This window comes from Lygodium microphyllum, chromosome 11, assembly GCF_053477565.2.
Source record: "Lygodium microphyllum isolate KBCC chromosome 11, Lygodium_microphyllum_v1.1.10, whole genome shotgun sequence".
NCBI lineage: Eukaryota > Viridiplantae > Streptophyta > Polypodiopsida > Schizaeales > Lygodiaceae > Lygodium > Lygodium microphyllum.
The window spans coordinates 109067540-109088564 of NC_141145.1; the positions used below are offsets into that span (position 1 = coordinate 109067540).

At 42.6% G+C, this 21025-nt stretch overlaps 1 protein-coding gene across 1 annotated transcript; it reads left to right on the forward strand.

Moving 5' to 3' along the window:
* Window positions 1–946: 946 nt before the first annotated feature.
* On the forward strand, window positions 947–2452 carry LOC148029214 (uncharacterized). Its single transcript, XM_087687991.1, has 3 exons — window positions 947–1160; window positions 1777–1933; window positions 2120–2452. Exons 1-3 carry the CDS (start codon window positions 1158–1160, stop codon window positions 2164–2166), a joined length of 207 nt encoding a protein of 68 aa, XP_087544117.1. The 5' UTR covers window positions 947–1157; the 3' UTR covers window positions 2167–2452.
* Window positions 2453–21025: the final 18573 nt, after the last annotated feature.

A 21025-nucleotide genomic window follows, 5' to 3' on the forward strand; every position in this document is an offset into this window, starting at 1 on the left:
CATGTTTGTTGTATTGTTGTTCTTAGCTTCATGTGAATCACTTGCTTTGTTCTATATAAGATGTTGTCATGGTTGATTTTTGACAAAACACATAAGGTAATCTACTAGGGTAAGAGTAATGCACTAATCCTAAGTACTTTTTACGTAAAGCCTATCATATTCAATTCAAAGTTGCTTTAGTGCACGTGCCCACCTAGTTTGAATTTATGTGTCAAAGAAAAATGTCACTCAAAAAGCTTCATTATTTACATAAAACCTATCACGTTCAATTCAAAGTTCCTTTGTAGTGTAATGCACTTGTGTCGACTTTAGTTTGAATTTATGTGCTTAAGGAAAATGTTACCCAAATTGTTTAGTAAAGTATAGTGAAAGCCAAAAAGATAAGTGGGATCCTAATATAAGCAAATTTTGACATTTTCCCATGTGGATAAAGGGGCTCTTTTTCCTTATTTTTCTCTTACAGTGTTCAACATCAAGAGCTTCTGCAAGTGAGGGATCACATATGCAGAAGCTCATGATGTTGTCATAATTCACAATGTGGGAATCATAGTGAGAATTCAACTAAACCTTCTCGTGTAACTATTCTTAAAAACCTTAGGGGCTGGCAGTCCCCTGCCCCTAACTGCACCTAGCTAGGTACGGGGTCCCTCTCTCTGAGAGAGGTTCATGATGTCAAAACTGACAATGTGGGGATTATAGTGGGACTTAACTCACAATGTGGGGATTATAGTGGGACTTTGGCTAAACCTTATTGTATAAGAGTGTTCTTAGAAGGGACTCTATGAGACCCCGACCGTGTTCCCTATGCGTGAACAGCTCCTAGCTTTTTCTTATTCTTATAAACTTAAAGGGCAAAAAGTGGTTAAATAGGTTTTAAGATGAAGATTAAGGTTAAAAACCGAAGGCAGAGTCTAAGGCTTTAAGATTAAGGTTAAAAACCGAAGACAGAGTCTTGGTGGGCTCTTAACTGACCGTCAAAAAACTCTTGAATGTTCGGTCGGCAGCACCGCGTTTTTTGTTTCCACGTAAAAGCCAGCAGATCCACCAAACCCTAAATCATCAGGATCGTCGCAAGCAAGCTCACAGAGGACACACAGACACCGGCGCGAGAGCGAACACAGCAGGGCCATCGCAATTCAAAGGGAGCCTGCCCAGCCATGGTATGGTTTCCTTCTTGCTCCTTCTCTGTTCCTCTGCTTGTGGATCTGCCTTTTGCCACGCAACGTTCTTCACGATTGAGACCGTTCTGATCTGTTTCGCGCATGACCAATGCCTGTAGTTTAGATTGATCGGCCTGTCGAAACACGTTGTTCTCATTTGCACCCAGTTTTTTTGAATCGTGTGTTCATCCCAGTCCTTGATGTATGGCCTCTAATACAGTTCTTAGATCCAATTTTGTATACAGTACATACGTCCAGTTTCTGTGGAATTCTAGCCAGATTTGACCGGATCTAATCTGAAAGCTGCTTACTAATCCTAGAAGTCTCCGTCATTTACATTATGGCTGCTTGAATTCTTCTTTTTGTGCTTGAAAAGTCACGATCTATTTTGCATGAATCATAGATGAGACATGACAGGATCTGTAGTGCTATCTGTGGGGCTTCTTTGCGAATTTCTCACAGATCTTATACGCCTATGATTCACATGTGTGTTCAGACGCCTGACCCCTTCTTAATAATACTATATTCACTACGGTTTCGGATGCAGACTTTTGGTTATTACTATTGATGGCTACATGTCCTCATATGTGCCTCTAAAGTGATTGTGTTTCTGCAGACGACCTCCAAGCGCCTTGCAGACCGAAAGAGTGCAAAGTTCCAGAAGAACGTTTTGAAGAGGGGGGCTGTTCCTGAGACAACCGTCAAAAGGGGCAATCAATATCCAGTCGGGCCCATTGTTCTTGGATTCTTTGTTTTCGTGGTTATTGGTTCAGGTACAATTTCATTGTGAATCACCTTTTCCCTTTCATGCAATCCATCGGGGAAGAGTTCCTCATGGCATTGTTGATATCAGCATAGATTAGTTCATCTCCTTTCTAATGTGGTTTTATGTGCTCGGCTGCTATCATTACTTATAAACAGCCAGAAACTAACTAAAAATTTTGTATCTTCTTGTCCAGCTCTTTTTCAAATAATACGGACAGCTTCGACTGGAGGAATGGCTTGACCTAAGCTTTTGTAAGGGAAGTGTCCTAGAAGGAACCAGTACCATAGTGTGGTTTGCTCCAGGGAGTCCTTGGTTAAGTATTTGGAAAGGAGTGAACGGGAGATTAACGTAGCTAGTTTCCCTGGATATTTTAGGTGTCCCTAGATTGTCTTAGATTCCTAATCTTGAAAACTTTTCAAGTTTGTCAAGAAGCTCCTCTGAAAGCTATGATGTCTCTATAAGTTGTACCATCAGATTAACTATGTACTATGCTCTCGAGCAATGTAATATGCTTATTAAGTAAGAAGCTGTCTATGACTGAGGGAGTCAAGTGTCTTTGAAACATTTGTTTAATTCATGTGAACAAAAAGCCAACCATACTGTTTTTGTATACATATATAACTTGCATCATAAGTGAAATGATAACTCCATAATCTTATCCTTGTCATTTCTATGTCCCACCTGTGGTAAATGTTTTCGGCCTTTACTGGTTTGTTTCCCTCTCCATAACTTGAACTCCAGCTGGTCAGCTGTAGAGGTTGAGAAGATTCTTTCAAAACTGAATATTGCAAACAACAATGGTATATATCAGAAATTTTCTATATTTCTAGTTGTTGCTTCTACAAGTGGATTGCAGAGTCTCAAGTTGGAGTTCAAGTCATTTGAGGTGTCACACAAAGTCTGAAGTCTTTGCAGTCATCATGCACCTTACTGCTGACTCTGAAATCTTGCCAAATATCTTTCCGCTTGACACACTAAGTTACCGTAAATGTACATACTTATTTTGCTAGTCCTAGTACCAAGCTTGTTTTGCAGAGCAGGAGTCAATGGTGCTGCCATAGGGATATACTTGGCTGTCCGCATCATATGAATGTGGTGATATTTGCTTTGGTGTATTGGCAGAAGTTTCAACATATACGACAGACTGTTGTGCCTTACTAGATCTGCAGAGCGCTTTGTTGAATCATGTTATGTCACGCCAATAGAGAGTTTAAAATAAATGTGGTCTCAACTGTCTCATTCACAACATTTGTCGGATGAAAATGACATCCCTCTTTACAACCACCTAGTGTTAGAAGTGAATGGGTTTGCAATGTGGATCTGGTTTTTGCAATGCAAACAGATGACAATGTTGATCAGAGCTATCATGACGAGTAGTTTGTTGCTGGACAGGAGAATGTCAAGGTCGTTAGTTTGGATGCATGGACTTCGTCTTTCCTCTTGGAAATACCGAACAATTCTTACATGGTGTATAGAGCAAATTGATAAGATACTTGGATAATTGCCCAAACTAAGAATGGTTTTGCTCTATTATCAGCTAGCATATTCTACTCAGTCGTGAAGGCAACTGGATTTGGTGCCCAATTCTGTGATGTCATTTGCCTGTTAAGGATTATTGACTAAAAATTTCAGCAAGGGAACTTGGGAGGGATCTCTTCTGGATGGTACTGCCATCTTCTTGCAGGTGTTCATAGATAAGTCAAGGTTGATAAAAAGAACATGGACACCTTTGCATGGATACATGATCAGTTTGCTTGGCCTCAAGCTCAGTTGTTAGGATGAACGAAACCAAGATCATGTATCACTTTAAACCAAGGTTTCAGCAGCTCATACCCAATATGGAAAGCAAGATTAAGAGCTGTAGTGGATTGACTTTAGGTCTACCTGTAACTAATGATGCAGACCGGTATTATTGCTCCCTTTGCCACTTTTGTGGCCACAGTTTGTGCCCTTTCAAAGGCAAGTTGGAGTGTGACTGACAGATTACTCTGGAATTGTGTGGAGCTATGGCCCTTCATGCAAGTGGCATGCAATCTGTTAGATCTTAACCACCAGCAAGTTGAAGTGGTGGACTGGGGGTGGGGTCAATGATCTTCAGGGCCTAAGAAGTTGATGTATGGTCATCTTAGAACTCTGAATGAGGATTAGGCTTGGGCAGTAATATTAAGAGATTGGAGCTTGGACCAAGATGCCAAGATAATGGGAGGGTCTTGGGGGGATACATTAGTGGCTCTAGACTTCAAATGCTTGATCCTAGAGTTTGTTGTTGCGAAAGTACTAATAGAGTTGTGGAGAAAGACCTTGAAGAAGCTGAAGTGTGACATATAGGTGACAAGAATGGTCTTTACCAAGTGATTTGTCCAATGCTCCATACCCTTTAAGAGGCTTATTCTCTAACATTAGAGTTTGAAGTTGTGTAAGCAAAATTGGCCCTTAGAAGTCCAAAGGGCAATGGATCACATACCATTGGAGCTAGAATGCTTAGTGCGCCATATATGACACTTGGCTCCAAAGCTTGGTGCTCCTTTTAGTATTTCTTTAAACTATTTGATGTATGCTTGAAATTGGTTACAAATGGTTGTATTTTAGCCATTTTTTGCAACAACTAATCTACGGGTGCACAATGACCTTGTTATTTGGAATGAGCAATGAGTTCAAAAAGTAAATGAACATTTCCATCCTATCAAATTCTAAAAATTACAATTAACATTTGAATCCAACTTTGTGGAGCTTGTACAACCCTCTCTCTTGCCAGCTTGTTGCTAAAATAAATCTTGAAGAACCCTCAACAAAGATGGCTTGCTTGCTGAATACAATTCTGGTATGAGAGGAGTGGGAAGTCGAAGTCAGGTACATGTAGGACTTTCAAAATGGCACTTGATAGTCAAACAATAATGGCAAAGGGCCAATGTCACTAACAAGCAACGAACGAATGTCACCAATAGTGATTATACCCTTTGATGGAGGAAGGTCATGCAACAAATCTCCTTGAGTAGTCATATGACTTGAAGCAGCCTTGCCAATAAGCAAGGCCTCTTTGAGTTGATGAAGAAGGCTTCTCCATCTCATGGATGTGAAAGAACATGGAGTTGTGTAACATGGGATGTAGAAGTAGAGGGCTCAAATGTTTTGGCTCCATCCTTTGATCTTGGATGAAGGCAAGGGTATCTCTTTTAACACTTCTCCTTAGGATGGGTGCTCTTTCCATAGTGTGGGCATTTGGGCTTATCTGAATCTATGACAAAGCTCAAGGAAGACTTCGAATGTGTAACTTGCTTCTTCTTGTTCTTTGTGTTGCCCTCTCCTTGAGGTAAAAGCCTTGCTGAGGTTAGATCCATTGGTATCAATCTCTTTGGGTTGCTCTTTGTGCTCCAAGATAAGTAGAGTTGGCCCTTTCCATAGAAGGGCCTCCCAAATCTTGGAGGTAAGCAAGTTGGTACAAAAGATATCATATTGGGGAGACAACAACTTAGTAATGAGAATCATCACCATGTCCTTTGATGAATCGTCTTGCCAAGGGATGCAAACACGCGAGGATCTACAATATCGGTCTTGTGAGAAAGATGTAGAGAAATAGGGGGTGAGAGAAGGGGGACCTAGTTTGATTGACCTAGTCATTTGGCCCCCAAAAATGTTGATAGACTTGAATAAAATAATTAAGAAAATGTTGTTGCCAAGTAGATTAGCTAGTTGTCCCATCTTGGCTAGTGCGTGTAGTCTAGACTTGTTGAAAAAGAAATGCAACGAGTTGGAAAATAACATGTTGGTGTGAATACACATAAAACTTGTTTGAAAAAGTAATGCATGTTCTAACTAGAGCCGCCTTCTTCGTCAAAACTCATGATAGATTGAGTGTCAGAGCTCTTACTGCCTTGTTTGACTCAGAGGCTTACAAGCAAGAGATAGCTATACCTAACACTCATGACTACTAACTCATGGAAGTATGTATATGGAATTTAAATGATCTCCAAATAGTCTCTAGATATGTGAGCAAATCTATATCAAGTAGAAGCACCATGCTACTCTTGAGCATGATAGAATGCTCTAGATCAATGATTTGTTGAGCTTGATTGAGCCTTGAGTAAGGTTGGCTCCAATTGAAAAGCATCAAGGTAAAGTTGTAACAAATGAGGTGATTCTATCAAATCATCCTCCATCCATTTTGCATGGTACGTAGTTTTGAAACTTCACAAAATATTGATGGGAGACTTTATCCTTCATTTTTTTCCCTTATGTGCCAATATTTGCTCAGGAACCAAGATTTCATCAAGTTCTTCAACCTTTGTTTGCATCTCGTTGTCACAAATATTCCTAAGGAGACTCTGACATATTTGTCAGCCTCAAAGATCTTATCCTTTGTATGCAAAATGGGTGAGACTTTCTCCCCCCTTCCACAATCTCAAATGGTGCCTTGCTAGTGGAATTGTGCACTTTTGTTATAAGTAGATTCCACAAGAGGCAAAATTGGGTCCCATTTGATTTGATGCTCATACAAAACATTCCAAAAGATCTAAGATAGTAGCATTTGCCTCTTTAGATTGCCCATCTGTTTGTGGATGAAAACAAGATGAGACCTTTAGGGTCGTATCCATAGTTTTACAAAATGCCTCTCCAAAAGGATCTCCTCATGTGAGGATTTTTGTCACTCATAATATACTATGGGATTCTAGGATGTTTAAAGATGTTCTATTCGACAATCTTGCCATATGATCCCTAGTTACATTTTTTCTCCATTGGAATGAAATGAGTACGTTTGCTAAACCTACAAATGATGATCTAGATGCCATCATTCCTTGTAGGTATTTAGGAATATCAAAGATAAAATCCGTGGCTACTCTATTCCATGGTCTAATAGGAATAAGCAAGGGCTACAAAAACCCAATACATTTTGTCGATTGAACTTGACCTTTTGACATACAATGCATGTGTACACAAAGTGATCCACATCACATTGCAAAGCTGGCCAATCAAGACTCTAGCAAAGTTCTCATCCTTTGCATATTGTGTCGTCACCTCATCTAACTCATCATGATATGCTATACACATAGTTGAAACATGTGGTTTGCTACACAATGCATTGGCCATAATATTCTTTTAACCCTCCATTTGCACAATCTAAAAGTGAAACATGGACAAGAAGTTAACCCATTGCATACGCTTCTCAGGCAACTTAGTATGAGTGAGAAAATGTCACAGAATTTGATGATCTGCCTGTGCGTCTCGTAGCAAGTAGTGTTTCCAAGTGGAAAGAGCATAAATTACAACAAGCAACTCTTTCTCATGAACCTACAAATTTTTCTTAGCACCTTGTAAATGCCTTCAGAGATGTGGCAAGATCAAAACTAGATATGGAGGAAGCTTTTCTTTTAGCTTATTGAATGCCAATTCTTGCAAGGATTCTTGAGGTAGTAAAACTTTGATTTGTAAGAGGTCTTCTTGCAATGCTTGCATGGGTCAATCTTCTTTGATTTTTCTATGTAGGCTAGCTTTCCACCATAGGATGTCAATTCCATGCTCTTTTCTTCTTCTAGGAGAGAGTTTATCATACTCTCTAGGCTTGGTACATGTTCTTTCTTCTTTAGGATTTCAAAGCTAGATGGCATGCTTTTTAGTATTGAGGCTATTGCATTTGTGTCTTTATGGTTCTCTAACATTGGATAGTTGGGTCTTGAGGCTCTTCATTTTGTTGCCTATTGTTGCGACAAATTCTCCATCTTCCATTTTTAAACCATAAATATCAATTTTAAGACTTGTGATGGAATGCCTACCTTTGGTTCCAAATGTACTCTCCATGTAGGCCAAGCTTCAAAAGCAGTCTTGGCTCCATCCATATGATGGACAAGCTCATCCATAAGGCTAGTTACAATGCTTCACAACACTTGTTTACCTTTTTCTCTTTGCTTAGGAGTTTGTTGAGTTGCTTGAGCGTGAGATGTAAATCTTGGTGGGAACTCTAGGACTTGATCCAACAGATTGTTGGCTTTGAGTAGAGGAAATAACATGGTGAACCTTCTTCATGAGGTAGCCCTTCATCTTTGTTTGCCAACTATGAAAGGCTATTCCATCCAACTTGCTAGTCTTCAAATCAATAATGAGGCTTCGTGAGGAGTAACGAGGGTGTGAAAAGACTAGAGAATGCTTTTAAAAATCCATTCAACAATTGGATAGCATTAAAAAGTGATAGGATGATAGATATGAAGCTTTGTAAGAGATTTGCTATGGTTGTCGATTGATAATGTCTGAGTATTTTGCTCATAGTAGCTTGTAGAATCAAAATTTTTCTGGCCCCTCTTAAATAAAGTAAGTGGACTACATGGGCCAAAAAATCCCTAACATAGCTTAGGTAATAAAGCTTACTGAGATGAGGCAGATCAGGTTGATTTTTTGAAGGCTATGAAAAATGCACTAGCTTGAGAGACATGGCAATGCTGCGTGCTTCAATCCTATTGATTTTTGTATTGAGAGGGGCACCTTCATATGGGGGAACTCCTTGTAAAATCTTAGACAAAATGGTTTAGTAAATCAATATGAGATGTACCTGCCTTGAGATTCTCCACTTGAGGCGAGGAATGTCTTAGTAGTTGTCCTAGAGGGCTCTTTCTATTGCCACCTCCAAAATTAACAAAACTCTTGAGATTAGGCAATTTGGTCCTAGGTCTACCTCATAAGGGGAAAGCTTGGCCTAGCTCATAGGAAGAACAACTATGATGCCAAAAGACACTCTAAGTCTCCTAACAACATTCTAGCATCAAGTTGAGAAACCACTTCTGTAATCAATCAAAACTTGAAGCAGGCAAGCACCACACTTGGTTCAAAAAGAGTGAGAGATGAGGGGGTGTAACTCAACCCTTGTACCCATAAGTTAAGATCTTAGATTTAAACCCCTAAAATAGTGCTATGTCAAAAGTCATTATATTAGGCTCTATCCTATTTACATTGTGGAAAACCACCTAACTTATTGAGTCCACTCTACCATAGGATGCTCTCATTGGGAGAACACACTCTTGCTTCCCTCTAGGGAGATATTATTTAGTTTTCTAATTACCTAATCACATTAAGTTTGAACATTATAAACCAACTTCCTTAACTATCATTGTTAGGATAGGTTTCTTCATGTAATTGAAGCATTGATACGAACATATTACCAAACAAATAATCCTTTTAAAAACCATTGTAGAAACTATAGACTCACCTTAGTGCAATTGCTTTTGTGTGAATACGAAGATTGACTACTCTTTTCTATTCAATGGAATACTGGAGCCTACTTATATAGTTAGAACCCTACATGATATAGGAAATAACTCCTTGATTCATGATAATCAATAAACAACAACCAACTTTAAGAAATAAAAGTAAGAATAATATGAAAACCAGAGAGGTGTGCAATGCTAAATGTAAAGCTTATGATGAGAAGGAGATAGTATAAGTAGTTTAAAAGTCTAGAGATTGGCCATGGTGCACTTGGTGTACTGTCAATGATCGAAGAGATAATGGGAGTGAAGGAGTTGTGCCCTCCACTAAACAAGCAAGTGGCAATGAGACTATGACTTTGCGTATAGGAACAACTTCCCAAGAGGTCACCCATCCTAGCAGTGTCATCACCGAAGCACACTTAACTGCTAAGTGACTATCCATCAAGATAGTCCTTGTTGTTGTCCTTTCTTATAAATATAGTTTTTATAAACTTGTTTTGGAAGAGCTTTTCACTTATGAATTGGTGTACAAATAGTGAGTTTAACCCTCATTATTGAGACATGAACAAAGCTAGTGACAGAAATATCTAGAGTGTTTTATTGCATGAAAATTGGCTACATTATATAAGATTCAAGTCCTCCAAGGTAGGTAGGTACATTGTTCAAGAATAGTGAAGGCAAGTTGGAAGCTTTAAATGAAGACAATGTGATTGTCTATGGCGTATGTGTCAAAAATAAAGGTGCTTAAAATTCAATGTGGATTGTAATGCATGAATCCATGACGTGGGTACTCTAATAGCATGTTGGAAACATGAAGCTTCATTACTCTAAATCACATGGAAATGAATATCCTATGGTGGAAAATAATCAAACCTAGTCATGATGACTAGCATTGCATGCAACTAGATAAGAGATAAAGGATTTGCCAAATAAAAATCATGTTAAAATAAGTGAAGATACAAAAGATGATGAGATCTCTGTCAAGCTAGGTCCACTCTTAGTTCACTCTTAATTCAACTCATACAAATGAAGTTCCAATGCCTCTTATATAGGCTGGCACAAGTTGGATAACAAGTTGCAAGATGATATCACTAATGATTGCATACGATGTAATGTGACAAATGATCTCACAAAAGGAGCTAATTGGTAGTATAGTTACCCAAAATTTGTTTGTATGCTCTTCCAAATCAGCCGCCAAGTTGTCCACTTGAAAAGTGTTTGTGAGCCATTGGGAAGAGCAAACCTTTTTAGAATGCACCAAAGTTGATGGTGCCTTGCCTTGCATCAAAGAATTGTCCACCATTGAAGTGCATTCCCTTTTAAGAAAGTGGTTGCCTTGTGCATGTTTGAATATTGAGAAAAAATTTGTGTAGAGTAGATTGCTTCAAGTTGTTGTCAATGGAGGTCAAGTCTTGAATATATCCTACATACCACCATTAAAGGTTTCAAATTTGATTGTTTCCCCTCCTTTTTTGTAGAGTTAATTGTACCTAAAGGTGTCAAGTTAGCATCCACCAGTGGTTGCAAAAATGGTGGTCTTGGTGATGCCATTGCTACATTTGCATTTAACATATCCCTAGCAGGGCCTCCCAATTGACCAAAAATTCTAGTTTGCATTCTTAGCTACTACCAATGTTACCATACATGTTAGTTTGCATTTCAAGCTGCAATGCCTCATGATGATTCCATTGAATACCTAATATAGGCAGTTAAAAACTAGTTGCATTTTGCATGCCAACATTGATGGTGCAATGGCATCCATAGCTTGAAAATAGAGGGATATTTGTGATGAAATCCCACAATGTTCCTCTCACAAATAGATGGTTGAGGAATTGTTTGTTGTCCATGAGGAACATGCTACATATTCCCCAATGGATGATCATGTTGCCAAACTAGAGTTCATACATATTTAAGGATCCCACACTGTTTCTCTCACAAATATAGGGATTTATTGTGATGAAATGATGAAAACATCACTTTCTTTGTGACAAAGTTTCCTAGAAAAAGCACACTAGGCTTGATATCTCAAAGGAGAAGAATGGATCTCAGCATGTAGTGATGTAATAACCTTTTATTTTTTTGATAGTTCAAAACCAACAACATATCTTCTTGTAAACAAAGTTACAAGGCTACCCAATGGATTCCCTATGCCAAGAGGAGATTGGCTACTATCCATACTCCATCTATGTTGTTAATTCATATGGCTAAAGCCTATATTTTTTGCAGGATAGAAGAGAAAAATGGCTTTGTCTAAACTTTGGGGTAGTCCAAATGAGAGGGAATGAGCCCTAAATAACCAAGATAAGCCCTCCAAATCAGCAACCAACCACTCCTTAATTAGATATTTTTTAAAATTAAGGGATAATTAATGACAGCCATTCATGATAAGTGAGTTGCTGACTAGACCAGACTTAAGCTCAAGGCGGCCTACTTTATCAATCAAGTGCCATGAGTGAGTTGCTTATTGGGTGAAACTTTCAATGTAACTTAATTTTAAGGTTCAAACTTTCAATTTAATGAAAGTTGACATTGCAACTTGTTAGTTTTGCCTTGCTCTTGTACCCCATAGGTTGTACACTTGTCCCACTACCATGCCCAATGTCAAACCCTTCATTGCTAGTGCAATGGTCACCATGCCAAGAGCTAGGGGTACCAAAATTAGAGTTTATTTTAATTACAATATTTGTGTAGTTTAATTAAATCATTAAGTCTATTTCTCATTTTGGTGACATTATGGCATTGAAGACAAGTGTCTCATGATGATCTAATGTGTAGTGGATGTAGGTATTTGACAGTGATCTAATGTGTAGGATTTGAAAAATTAAAAAATTAAAACATAGAGTAGTTTAAATTGCATAAGGAAGAAGCTAGATGATTGCAATTTTTCTTCTAGAAAAGGAAAGAGAATTGATCATCATCCCATGTAATTCAATGAGTACTTGCATAAGTTCTTAGTCAATGACAAGTGCAAATTCGCAAAGTAGAAAGATTTTGGTAGGAAATGTATCACCTTTTTATTAAAGCAATGGAAGGATGGAATGCTCCCTTCCCCAAGAGTAAGGACTTGGAAGCATTGAAGAGCACCCTGCCACGGCACAAAATGAACCACGAACCGGCCCAAGAGAGGTTGTAAATACATTGCTGGCCACAAAAACCTCTAAGAAAACTCTCCTTCTCACCAAGAATCCATGCTCTCCAAACACACAAGTGAATGGCACACATGAAATTGAGAGAAATTCTTCCATCCTCACCCTCTTCCTCTTCATCACTCTCCATAAAAAATGAGCATGAAGCACAAGAGAGGAAAGCAAGAACAAGAAGGCAAGTGTTGTGCCAAAATGGGAGAGAGGGAAATGAACCGTGACAAGAGAAGATAAAGGAAGGGAGAGGGTGTAACCACCTCAACCTCCCATCTCCCCAAATCCCACGACTGCAACCACCCTTTTCCTTTTCTTGCATTATAAAATTCAAATTTGCATACATGGACTAAGGTCTAATGACCTTTCATTTTTAGCATGAGACAAAAGGGTTTGACTTTTCCTTTTCTTAGCAATATTTTATAGTGTATCTCTTTTGGACTACACATTTTACATTGCTTCATATTTGAAATTTTGACAAAGGGGTACAATTGCAATGAGTCATTTTACAAAAAATTGTTTCCATGTGAGCACATTTTGGTGCCTTTATTTGCACTAATTTCCCAGTCATCAAGCATACTTAATACCCTATTATGAAAGATTTTCCTATGATAAATTGGCAACCAAGGATGGGCTCAACAAGTTTATTAATGTCTCTCTATGGTGTTGCTTTTGTTTAGGACAAAGTGAGTCTATCCCCTACCTCTTTTGGCCTTGCAATTCAATGTAGATTCTTTGGAGGAGGATACGAAACAGATGCATGATGGTGGCTTCAACAACTGTATCTCTCTAGAGACTGGTCTTTTTAGAGATGATAGAGACTTTGATGGAGACTATGAGAACCTAGTTTGGACTATCAAGTTGAAGTACCATTGGAAAAATAGAAATAGGGCAATAATGTGAAGGAGAATGATCTTGTAAAAAAATGCCCTTTTTAGTACATGCACCAAGATTATTTTGGTCCTTATGAATTCCCCTGGGGAAAAAGAAGAGCTATTTAGATAGCTAGAAGATGCTCAAGAGAGGTCTTTCTTATCACATTTTGTTAACCCCAACACGAAGAAAGCAAAAGGAAGCGGAAAAGACGCAGGGCAAAGGTGGAAAAAAAAGGTAGCCCGACTGAAGGAAGAAGAGGAAAAAAGACCAAAAGCGCAAGGGCAACCTTAAAAGTCCAAGGCAAATGCCGAAGGGGAAAGGCGCATTTTAAAATGGAAAAGGCGCACCCTGAAATATTGTAAAAGAGTGCCGGGCTCTCACCCGTGCAATTTGTAAATGCAGACATGCGGTGGAAAGGAAGCTAGGAGGATAGACGGACAATGAGAAAAGGGGCCTAGGCCGAGGGCCGTCCATGTAAAAAAAAGGGGGATGACCGCCCATGGAAATTAGGGCATGTATATAAAGTTAAAAAATGAATGAGAAGAGCATCCTCGTGTGTGGCAGACAACGTCTTCTTCTTCTCCTCTTGTTTCTTACCTTCTTGCCTCCTTGCTTGTGCTTGAGAGAGGGACTGAGAGCGTGTGAGGGAGTGATCGTGTGAGGGCGAGGGATCTTGGAGAAGAAGCTCTCCATCTTCTCTCTTCATCTTCTCCTCCTCTCTTCTCTTCTCGTGTCTCGAACGTGGCTATGGAGGATGAAGCTCATGGGAGAAGGATTGAGGTTGCTTGAGCTTGCCTCAAGGATCGTGGAGCTGCAGGGGTGCAAGAGAGAGGAAGGTACTCGATCGAGCATCAAGGTAAGCTCACTACACCCACAAGGTAGGCATTGCGCGATGGCTATGTGAGAGGTAGCCATGGCTGCTCAGTTCGAAACACTTGAGTAATAAGTGGTCCGTAGGTCTTGGGGTAGAGCTCGAAGAGCTCCCACATTTTGGTTCCATTGTCAGGACCAGCGGAATCGAGCTTTGAGCGTCGTGCGCATCAGATCGAGCGTGGAAGTAGGGTTTGCAGCCTGAACCAGTGCTCGAGATAACTAGGAGACTTAGGAGGTTTTAAACTGAGGAACATGTAAGTATTTGGGTTTGTTGGAAGCATTAGATTAGGACTACTATTTTGCATTTCTGTTTTTCATATTGGCTGCACTAGATTGAGGTTAGATTAGGGTAAAACCAGAGAAAACAGAGGTTCTGGCTGCTGCTAGAAACATGAAAGCAGAGGACCAGACTCAAGCTTTTGTGTGAAACAGGGACAGGGAACTGGCTGTAAGGTTTTGCAGTGCTGGGAAAGAACCTTAAGAGGCCTGGGAGGCCAGGACAGATCTCATTTCCTTAGTTGGCTTTGTTTGTGTGAGAGAGAGAGTTTCTGGTTCACGGGACGAGGAAACGCAACCCCGATTCTAGGCGTATTCGATTCGTGCTACTTCAGGTGAGTCTAGTGAGTTCCAGTAGCGCTTTGATCGGTTATGGGATGTTTTGTGATGATTGAGTGCAACAGACAGTAAGGAGGAGCCATCGAGCAATCGAACCAACCTATAGTGGTCCGATTCCAAGAATCGGACCCACCCCTGTCCCACTGAGAGTGAGTTGGACCATCCTGGTCCGACTACCAGAATCGGACCAGCCCGATCGGACGTGCCACGTAGCACTCGGACTACCCTTATAATCGGACACTCAACTGCCCAATCGGACCATCCGGTCTGATCGGACACCTCGTTCGATCGAAGAATTGGACCCACCCCTGTCCGACTCGGACCATACCAGAATTGGACCTCGACTGATTAGAGGCGGACCATATTGGTCCGATTTCCAGAATCGAACTGCCCGACTCTCAGAGTCGGACCATCCCGGTTCGATTTCCAGAATTGGACCATCTTGCCAGAACACAAAGATAAGGATCTTTGCCGACCCGACCACAGACCTGACCCCAAGACACAACCCTGAACACCCCTAGAACCCAATTGGGCCATTAGAACCTCAGAGATTTATCAAACTCAGGGTGCAGAAGGACCATAGAATAGCCGGGAACCGAGTTGAAAACTCAAATTAGGCTCAGAACGTGGGTAGAAACAAGGTGGAGTTTGCATTAAACTCTTTGTGCATTGGCATCTCACTTTTGTGCTCCACTAAACCTACACAGCAAGAAAAGAGAAAAGCCTGTTTTCGCATCGAGCACCACGAAAGTACTAAGCACAATGTGTGAGTAAGGATCAACGCTGCTTTCAAATAACAAGGAACACATTTGGATACCTAATAACATTAAGGAATCCACTAGTAGGAGGAGACCCCAAGACTTAGACAGGTGTCTCAACGCCCTACTAGTAGTACCTGGAGAAAACACAAAGACATGGGAAGCAACAAGATAGAGGAGTGGAAGCTACAGGAGCTGATTGGATTCATCGACAACCTCGTGGAGCTGGAAGCAGAAACAATGTCAGGATCAAGAGGCGATCAAGGGGAAGACCAATTAGATTTAGGAGAATTTCCAACTTTGGTCCAGGAACTGGTACATGACTACGATCTACTCACCAGGACTGAGATCCAAGGTAGACCTGTAGAGAAAGTAGTGGCTAACCTGGAAGAAGAGAGAAGAGCTATCAAGAGAGCATTGGAAGGCATAATTGCCTACAACCACGAGCAGAGGGCTAGAAGGCTGCAGCAGGATGTGGATATGTACGAGGCTAGACGAGTACTAGACCTAGCAGGGGCAGCCAAGTCCGGACCGAACGTAGAGAGGGAACGAGCAGCAGAGGTTGGCATGACGTTGAGTGAACTGGTGGCAAAGAGACTCATGGACAATACATCCGTGGAGAAAAGTGCTACTGCCCTAGCCACCGCGCTACTGTCAGGATTGGGAGTCACGCAAGGAGCTAAAGGGCAGGCTAGAATCCCCATAGTAGCAAAACAACTAGCTCGATAAGAACCTAGCAGTGACCCGTACAGCTTCATGGAGCAGTTCGAGCAAGTGTGTGAGGCGAACGGCCTTACTGACCTTGCACAACGAGCTCAAGCTTTTGGCCTGTGCTTAGGCGACAAGGGGAGGACGTGGTACTCTAGTTTGGATGACACATAATCTACAAACTTCGCTCGTCTTAAGGGCCTCTTCATCAAGAGGTTTTCGGAGGCAGGGTACTCGGACAACCTCATCATTAGGTTGATGAATATTAGTCAAAGGGAGAAGGAGGACGTTAGGGATTACATTACCCAGGTGCGCAGTCTCTATAAGAGAATCCCTGCCAATGAGCGACCCACCGAGAGGGTAGTGTCTACAGTGTTCATGAACGGGATTCGAAGTGGGGAGCTCTACAAGGCTTTGACCAGTAACTCCACCTTACAATGAGACATGCTCGCTTGAGTCTTCGAGGAGGCAATACGTGTAGATGATCAACTCAGGGAACGCAGCATGAGGATTACCAACCGAGATAGTGTGAGCCAGAGGGACCCTGAGAGATTAGCCATCTTAGGGGGAAAAGTAACTGCTAGCGTGCAGGGCAAGGGAAAGAGTGTAGACCACGACCAAGGGATGGCAGATATGAGATTGGAGATTGCACGATTGCAAGAGCTCGTTAGAAAGCCTATGAGATCACATGTACAATGTGTGTACTACAGCAGTAATCACCTCCTAGTGGAGTGCCAAGATCCTAGATCTCGGCCGTGCTCAAATTGCGGTAGATTCGGACATGATGCAGCACACTGTAGAATGCCGAGGAGACTCTCGTATATGCAGCAGTACAACCCTCCATACTTAGGCAATAGGCCACCTAATTTCTTTGGCAGGGGAACCCAGTTAGCTCTTCCAGCACCAACTGACCCAAGACCTATCGTGCCTAGGCTGGAGATGAACCCAACTGGCATACCTAGGCCACCAGGGCCTTTTGTGACTCACCCACCTAGCGATGCTCCTGTTCACTTTGTGGAGGAGCCCAATGAGGAAGAGGCATATGCATCCTTATGTATCCTATGACGAGGAGGGCAACCCAGTCCTGATGGACTATCAGCCAGTACCGGTGATGGCCTTAGGAAGAGGACGAGGCAGAGGCTTTGGAGGGCCAAGCCAAGATCTGGTCACATGCTGGACTTGCGACCACCCAGGCCACATTTCATCATGCTGCCCAGAGCGAGAACAAGCTAACAAGGACAAAGCGGATCTCCGATGCACAGAGTGTGGAATCACACATCTGTTTCATGATTGTCCTAGGCGGAAGCCATCAATGAGTGCTACCAACATGCCATCGGTGCCTTTGGGGCTCTTTGGAGTTGAGACTTTTGGTAGTGAGGATATGCCCATCCCACTACATGCTATGACGCGAGCTCAAAAGAAACAAGCAGGCATCTCCTTGCCAGGGCCAAGTAACCTTGATGCAACCTCAATAGGGAAGAAAAGCCGGAGGAGACGGAAAAAGAGAACTGATGCGAAGATAACCATTAAAACCGAGGAAACGACTATGCTGGTAATGGGAAAGAGGGTCACAGACGCAGAGGCAGAGACCTCGGCTCCTAAGACAACAGAGTTAGGGAGTGCCAAGGTAGGGGAATATCCCCATCCCAAATGGCAACTCGAAGCTATAGCCAAGGTCAAGGAGTGGGTCAAGGATGCCCAAAAGCACCTTGAAGATGCTGAACCCATATTGGAAGACCCCATGGACGACTTCTCCAGTGTTAGCACACCAGTCTCACCCTCAAAACCACAGGGTGGGAACATGCCTACACCACTAAAAGCGGCTCAGCAGAGCAAGGCCGGGGGGAAGCTTACCACGGCAGACAAGATGCATGGCCTAGAACTACCAGCCTCAGAGGAAGGCAAGGGTCCAATAGCCTCCTCACAACTTTGCTGTCCACCCCAGTAACTCTAAGCCTGGAGGATTTGTTTAGGCAAAATCACTCCTTGTGGCAGGAGTTAAAAGACTCGATCGAGGGACACGCGAAACTTGTGGGCAGTGATCCGCAAGATCACGACGCAGTTACACGGATCCCAAGTCTAACTCTACATGCAGATCCTAAGTCTTTGCACATCAGTGCTTTTTGGGAGGACACTGAAATGCACGCAGTTTTGCCCATCCTAGCCTTAGGAGACATGACTCGGAAGGGAATTGTAGACACAGGCGCTGGTGTTAGTGTGCTAAACCATGCGGTCCTAAAGGCATGGGGAAACCCTCCCGTAGAGACGTCACCCCCCCACGACACGGCACACCCCCCCCTCCACCCCACCTCGAAAAACCCCGCTCGACCCACCCCACCCCGCGTCACCCCCCCACGACACGGCGCACCCCACCGCACCCACCCACGACGCCCCCCGCAACCCCACCTTGAAAAAACCCTGCTCCCTCCACACCACCCCACCACGCCTCCAAAAACCCCGCTCGACCCACCCCACCCCGGTGAGACCATTTGGGGTCTTAAAGAATTGGTCAGTAAAGATCGCCGGTGTGCAATTCTCGATAAACTTCATTGTCATGAAGGGAGTGGATTACGATATACTATTAGGCCGACCTTGGATGAGGAATGCACGAGTCATAGAGGATTGGGGCAATGGATTGATTTTCCTAGGGAACAGAACTAGTGCAGTGAGGGTAGAGATGGACACTTGGACGGCGACGTCTGTTGACTTGGTAGCCATCTCAGCCATGCTAAAAGGCAATACTCAACCGACCAAGCCCTATGGATCACTTGCTAGATATATTCCTTGCCCTGAGGATGAGAGTGATTGGATGCACGTGCTGGCAACCATTGACCTACCATTCTCAAATAAGGAAGGACCACATCAACAGGCTGCTAAAACCGCCACCGTGCCAACTGAGGAGCCAGTTGTGCCGCTTTGCATGATGGTAGGAAGCTCGTGCAACCCAGGCAAACCGGCCTCGTCTCGCATCCCCAACAATAAACTAGAGCTTCAGGAGATCGTAGAGTATCTGACCGATAAATTGAACGGCAATTTGGCCGCTAACTTAAAGCCTCTACGTGACCTTTTAGCTAAACCAGAATGGAAATGGAACAAAGTCCATGACTTGAACTTGTTATATAACTGGGCTTTAGTTACTGACGACAAGGAGAGTGAACAGGGAAGCTTAGGGGATGATGAGCAGTCGAAAGAATAGGACCAGGACGATGAGGAGTATGAGGACTGTCACTCTTTGGGAGAAGAGAGTGAAGAAGAGGTAGACACGATAGAGTATGACACGGAGGGAAAAGCGATAGAGCAAATTAGGGCAGACTTAAGGCCTAGGAAAGAGGAACTCAGTCGAAACGAAAAAGGAGTCATACTAATGGAGTGTGACAGATCCTGGTTGGAACGAATAGAAGCCGTAGATTACGAGCAAGCTGGAGTGGCACAATGGTGGGTAATCCCAGTGCTCAGGACGGATTCACCTACGGAACTAAGACCCCGTGGGGAAACACCTTCCTCAAGTGAAGGATGCGAGTTCAACTCAGAGTCGGAAGTTAGTACTGAGAGTGATCCCGAGATACCGCAACCCTTTGAGGTCAAACGCACCAAGGGAGACTTGCCAGTCCACCTGAGGCGCAGGAGGCTAAAAGAGGAGGCCAGGAAGCAAGCAAGGGGCTTGGAAGCGGAAAGGCAGAGGAAACCACAGGATCTACCCAAACGGTTTACAAAATTTAAAAAGGGTGACAGAGTGGTGGTCCTGCTAGGTGCAAAAAGACAAGGTCAGACTAGTGAACCGATAGAGGGACCCGCCAAAGTCAAAGAGGTTAACTTGGCTGGGAAAGGCAAAAAACCTAGACCGATACTCGTCGTAGATGACTTGGTTGAAGAGGAAGAGACCAAACTTGTTGCGCTCTTACAAGAGTACATCGATGTGTTTTAAGGGAGTCCACCCTAGGGTTGTGACTCATAACATCCCAATGATTCCAGATGCAGTGCCAACAAAACAACGACCTTACCCCATGAATCCTAAACACGCTCATGCAGTGAAGGAGGAGATTAACAAACTCATGAGGTCAGGGTTCATATATGAGATCGAGCACACGGACTGGGTGTCACCTATCGTGATTGTCATGAAGAAAAATGGAATGATTCGAGTGTGCGTAAACTACAAAAAAGTGAATGACGCTACAAAGAGGGATAATTATCCTTTCCCTTATACCGAGCACATGCTGGAGAGGGTAGTAGGAAAGGAAGCCTACAGTTTTCTGGATGGCTTCTCAGGTTACAATCAGGTGCAAGTACACCTCGACAACAGGCACAAGACTACCTTTGCCACGGAATGGGGCGTATTCGCCTACATTGTCATGCCTTTTGGGCTAATGAATGCACCTGCAACTTTCCAGCGCCTAATATGCACCATCTTTAAAGACATGATTAGACGCGAATTGGAAGTGTTTGTAGATGACCTATGTTTACACTCTAATTGGGACGAACACTTGAAGAAATTGCGAGCTGTCTTTGAAAGGTGTAGGTTGTACCACCTCTCGCTAAACCCCTTAAAGTGCCAGTTCTGGGTAAAACACGGATGCATCTTGGGGCACATAGTGTCAAGGAACGGCATTGCCACTGACTTCTCCAAAGTCAAAGTCATTGTTGACCTACCGCCACCCGACAACTACAAGGGAGTTCAGTGCTTCTTGGGACACACTGGATATTATCGACGATTCATGCTAAATTTTGCATTAATAGCTAGACCTTTGTACAAGCTATTGATAGTGTTTGAGTGGACGAGGAATGCCAGCGCGCATATGAAGAATTGAAAAAGGCTCTTACAACTGCACCAATCTTGCGAGCCCCAGACTGGAATGTAACATTCCATGTGCACATAGATGCCTCTAAGTTCGTTATTGGAGCCGTGCTATGCCAGCCTGGTGAGCATAACTTGGATTACTCA